We start from the raw sequence: 5,275 nt of genomic DNA, 5'->3' as shown, positions 1-5,275 counted from the left end.
TGATGGGAGAGGGCAGCATTGATAATTGGCGACGTCTTCTTGGACCAACAGCAGTATGGCAAGGAGTGAAGCTCCAAGCAGTATTAGGGCAAATTTTGGAACTGGTAAATTATAAGTGTCCTTAGATGTAGTGTGGACTTCAATGGCAGTTTGTACCTTTTGAATAGTAAACATCCTTAGTCAATTGTACTGTGATTGGCAACGGCGCCCGAAAGTGATGGGCGTTGTATCTTCAAATGAGCATAGGACTGCCATTTAATATCGTATTCATTACCTACAGGAATTTTTCAGTGACATGAAATTGTTGAAAGCGTCTAGTGCCCACACTGTAAAGTAATTTTTTTTGTGTGGACAATATCTTAAAAACCAACTCAAATTTGCACGGAAAAAATCGCTAGGAAAATAGGTGTGTGGAATAGTAACTGCCTTTTAATACATTGGTTGTATAATTAGAGATAGGCCAAGCCTAATTTTTGGTGAAGTTGTGCAGAAATAGGCCCTTATTGTGTTTTAAATGCACTGTCGGAAATATAGGGCTAATTTTTGCGTGGAGGATATAATTTTCCCTGCGCAAGCCATATTTTACAGTTTGGTGTGGTGCAGCGTGTAAGGTGTTGGGCTTTTAATCAGAAAATCTAGGGTTCAAAACTGATGCTGACCATGCTGCTTGTGTCCTTGGGCAAAACTAGTTTTTCTCACTCGCATTGCATTTGAGATTTTTGTAATCTTGGAGATGAAAAAGTACTATTCAACAATCGTTGACTATACTTGAATATCCATTTTAAATCAATCTCGCGTGACCTGTTTTCAACCAATCAAATTAATAGAATATATACAAGTGTTGTATAATAATACATTGCGAATAGGATAATCATTCTATAGTGTAATTTTATAAAAAGTAATCATGCTTAACTCGCCATTTTAATTTATTTCAGATAAGACTCGAAATGCCTGCCGCGAATCAGATTCTCCGGGGTCTGCAGAAAGAGAGACTGATTTCTTCTTCCGTTCAGCAAGAAAGAACACGGCTAAGCTGAACCATTGTACTTGCTGCATTATAAAACAGCAGTGAAAAGTGGTCAGTAAACAAACAAAAAATAGTAAATAGAATTATTTTCCAGTGGCATTTTCACTAATTTTGCTCTTACATCCCAAGTTTCTTTGAGGAATAAATATGAAGAGTAATGGTATTATGCAATAGAATTGTCTCAAGGCACTGACAGTATTCAGATCATGAATGCCATTAGAACAAAAAAAATAAAATAAAATAAAATAAACAAACGGCCATTCTGATAATAAAATGAGACAACAGTTGCATAATATAGCGGTATGCGGGGGCGCACTCCCCCTAAAAGACCTGCACCTCCCCCATTGAAAATGTTTGAAGCAAGAAAAACAGTAGATAAAAATCACCTCATATCAACCCCAGCTTCACTTTTGTGTTTGTCCCCCACCCCCATCCTCCATTTCCAGACTCCTAGATATGCCACTGGACAACAAACAAATATGGCATTAATTAAGACTGTAGTTACAATTTATAACATGATCATTGAATGGATTCTTGAGTTCCCTGCAAAGTGTATGTTTTCAGCCATTTCTAGCGATAAATCAAGAAGTCCACATGCGCATATAACTCTGTGTGGACCTAGTTACTTCCTAAATCTTACCGTCATTGCACAATTAGAAAGGTTCTAAGTATTGACAGCGCGCTGTAAATGTGTCATTTTGTTTAACCAGATTCAAACATCAATATCAAAGCCAATACCAATATCCTTTCATTCATCATTTGCATGTGTAATAAAAATGATTTGGCTACCTTTGGTCGATAAGTAAACAATTCAAATACTCCCAACTATGCAACTCGGGTTAGAGACGTTACTTCAATGGGTAACATAAGATAAAACCAGAGCCTCTGGGCTCGCATGCCATAGTGCTCATCTCTTTCTATAATATTTGGCCAGTATTTACCGACAACGATAAGATCTAGAATGTAATGACATCCAATAATCTGCGCATGCGACAACATTGATTTATCTACAGACATGGAGATGTATAACAAATCCAGGGATCACAATTATAGTATTGTGCCCTTCCAATAGCAATTAACATTGTTAATAATGTAAAAAATGATAAATTCAAAATCAAAATATAAATTTTTATTATCAATGTAAGTCTATTACATTTCTTTTGTTTTTTTTTTTCTTTTGGTACAGGTCAAGCCGGAGAGATTATGTCCGCTATCTGTCAGGCAGGTTTTAACATCTCCGCACTGGAAATGTTCCACATGGAGCAAGCTAATGCTGAAGAGTTTCTTGAGGCTTACAAAGGAGTTGTTAATGAATACGTGGTAACTGATTGTATTTTTTATCTTGACAATACATTGGTAGCTGTGATTATCATTATTGTCTTAAATCGTTAATATCTTTTGCCAAGGAACCATATATTATATTAATTTCTCTTTTTTTAAATTTTATTTATTTGTATATTTATTTTTTATCAGATGTGTATAAGAGACAGCAGGATGAGAATGATACTTTATAAACCAAGTCTTTTTATGAGGCTTACGGAGTGGAGTTGTTTTTAGTCGTGAAAAAGGAACCTGCTGTGACAGGAATTGAACCCAGGACCCAGGGATTAGAACCATGTGTAAATCAGGCTGTTGCACCCTCCTGATATGTTATTCTGTATAAATATATTAAATAACTAAATAATTAAAATATCCTTATATGTTATCCTATGTTAAATAAATAAAATATCCTGATATGGTATCCTGTATAAATATGATAAGTTAATAAATTAATGAAAGAATGGATGGATGGATGGATAGCTGGATGGATGTATAGATGGATATTGATATTATTAAAAGTGGTATCATTATTAATTTCTTGCCTTTATTTTTATTTTGTCAAATAAAGCTTCTTTATTTCTGACAAATAAAGCTTCTTTATTTCAGACAATAAAATGCTTTTACAAAATAAACATTCGCTTTTGTGTGTGTGTAACAATTTGATTAATATTGCATAATTATTTAACAATTATCCATATGAATGACTTGGCTTTTTTGCAGGATATGGTGACCGAGTTGTGCGCAGGCTCTTCTATTGTGCTTGAAATCTCGGGCTCTGATAATATTACTACCACTTTCCGGGAATTTGTAGGCCCAGCAGATCCAGAAATAGCCCGACATCTGCGACCAAAGACCCTACGAGCAAGGTTCGGCAAGAACAAGGTGCAAAATGCTGTCCACTGTACAGACTTACCGGAAGACGGTATCCTCGAGACAGAGTATTTTTTCAAGATTTTGAGTTCATAGATTTGATAGGCAAATTGAATATGCAGGCAATTTATGTCAGCCGTGTAAATAAATATTAGTTTTGTTGAAACATTTGTATAAAAAACATACTGAAAATATTGTACAAATTGTTCTGGTTGTACTGTACTGAAGTTATTCACTATAAAGCAAAACACATTTATTAAACTATGCTCAGAATATGTTATACAGTATCTATATAAAAGAAATAATTTTGGTTTTATATAAAAGAAATTATAAATCAAATATAAAAGTTCTTTGATTTGGACTTTCATCACCACTGTGCAATGTCAGTGCAGATCAGTATATGTCAGTGTACAGAAGCTTGGATGCATTCTCTTATAAATTTTTCAGGACGAATATGTAATAAAAGAGACCCAAAGTTGTCCTAACAGACTTGTAAATTTATCCTCAAAAAGAAGCCCATGGTCTTCTTTTCAAGGTAGCATTGGCCTCTTTTTTGAGATATTCACATACACTGTACATCAGTTTCAGAAAACAAAATAAATTAAATACAAACTTGTTTTATACAGTTGTTTAGGTGGTTTAATGCCAGTTAAGTTCATTCCATAATACAGATTGCTGTTACAGTGGCCTTATTTACTGTTATATAGTACAAATTCACAACATTTCAGCATTCATTTTGAAAAGAAGTCCACCCAAGCTCGCAAAGAAAAGAAGTAGACCAGACTTCAATTCGAGGTTTTACGGTGTATTAATAAATGGCGCCCTCTATTAAATATACGAAATCTGAATTTGATTTTTCAATGATGAATTGATCTTGATTATATTGATTATTGTGTCTGGTCAAGGTCTGGTAAAGATGGCCATTTTACAACCTATGGACAGGGTTAGCGCCAGCAGGGCTGGGAGCCAGGCCCCCCCGCCGGGGAGAAAAACCACAATTCGTCAGGGAGAAAAAAAAAATTATATGTATTTTCTATATAATCAGTAGGCCTAGACTCTAAAATCAATTAAATACAGTAAGCCTTTGAAACCCCTTATTTGTCAACATTTTCGGAGCTTTGCCCCTGGACAACTTTCAGAACATTTTAAGCGACGCTCGACCACGCCCACTTTGCTCTCTTCTGGGATATCTTCCCCCTCATCGGGGCATCTCCCCCTCCCCGGTCGGGACCGCGGAACCCTTCTCCCTCGGGCAAATCCTGGCGCCACCCCTGCTGCCTACGGAGTAAGTGATAAAAAGAAAAAACATGGGAGTAGTGAAATTGGTTTGTACCGTATCGCGATTAAACTTTTCAAGTCGCAGTTTATCTCCATTCAGCTATTATTATTAGCAGGAATTATCTAACCAATCATACTGCAACATTTATTGAGGACATAATCTGATAGGCGATAGGAGGTGTGTGTTGAGAATTGATTAGAAAAAAAAAAAGAATAACAGTATTTTCCGTTGCACAGTAATTCACTGCTTCTGGTTACACCAGCCCGTTGAGGGAACCACATGGATAACATAACGGGATTGTGTGGATTATATGGACACGTTCTCTGACAAGTTTTGAATCTTATTAAGATGTCTTTTTTTTTATTTCCGAAATTACAACGGTCCATGTTTCATCACTACTAGGTTTCGTATACGAAGGGTTCTGGATGTAAATCGTTTTATCGTTTTGTGTCTTGAATTTGTTTGTATCGATCTTGTTTTATATCATAAAACTTTTAGCAGACTTGAATTGAACTTTTACCGTAGGCCTACGTTGAAGAATTACATCGGCAATGAAGCGATGTTTGTGCAATAGTTTATGGTAACCATGAGCTTTTTTGCCCAGGAGCAACGGCGGAGAATGATGCAAAAGGTAAGATACTTTAGAGATTACCTATAATGACGTATTTTATTAGGCCACTGTATGTGGTTTTTAAACCTTTGATTTTCCATTTTTAATATATTGTATTCTGTTTTTACTTCGATTACAATATTGGAATAAACCTAATATAATAATGTTT

General features: G+C 35.5%; 1 protein-coding gene across 1 annotated transcript; it reads left to right on the top strand.

Moving 5' to 3' along the window:
* The first annotated feature begins 8 nt into the window (after positions 1-8).
* LOC117110524 (nucleoside diphosphate kinase 7-like) lies at positions 9-4,050 on the top strand. Its single transcript, XM_033253270.1, is given in 4 exon segments — positions 9-104; positions 936-1,082; positions 2,214-2,347; positions 3,068-4,050. Coding segments are annotated over 4 exon segments (576 nt in total). The 5' UTR covers positions 9-55; the 3' UTR covers positions 3,314-4,050.
* Positions 4,051-5,275: the final 1,225 nt, after the last annotated feature.

This window comes from Anneissia japonica, unplaced genomic scaffold, assembly GCF_011630105.1.
Source record: "Anneissia japonica isolate Jap-2015-1 unplaced genomic scaffold, ASM1163010v1 scaffold10049_len5279_cov166, whole genome shotgun sequence".
In the NCBI taxonomy this organism is placed as follows: domain Eukaryota; kingdom Metazoa; phylum Echinodermata; class Crinoidea; order Comatulida; family Comatulidae; genus Anneissia; species Anneissia japonica.
This window is presented reverse-complemented; position numbering and strand designations above follow the sequence as displayed.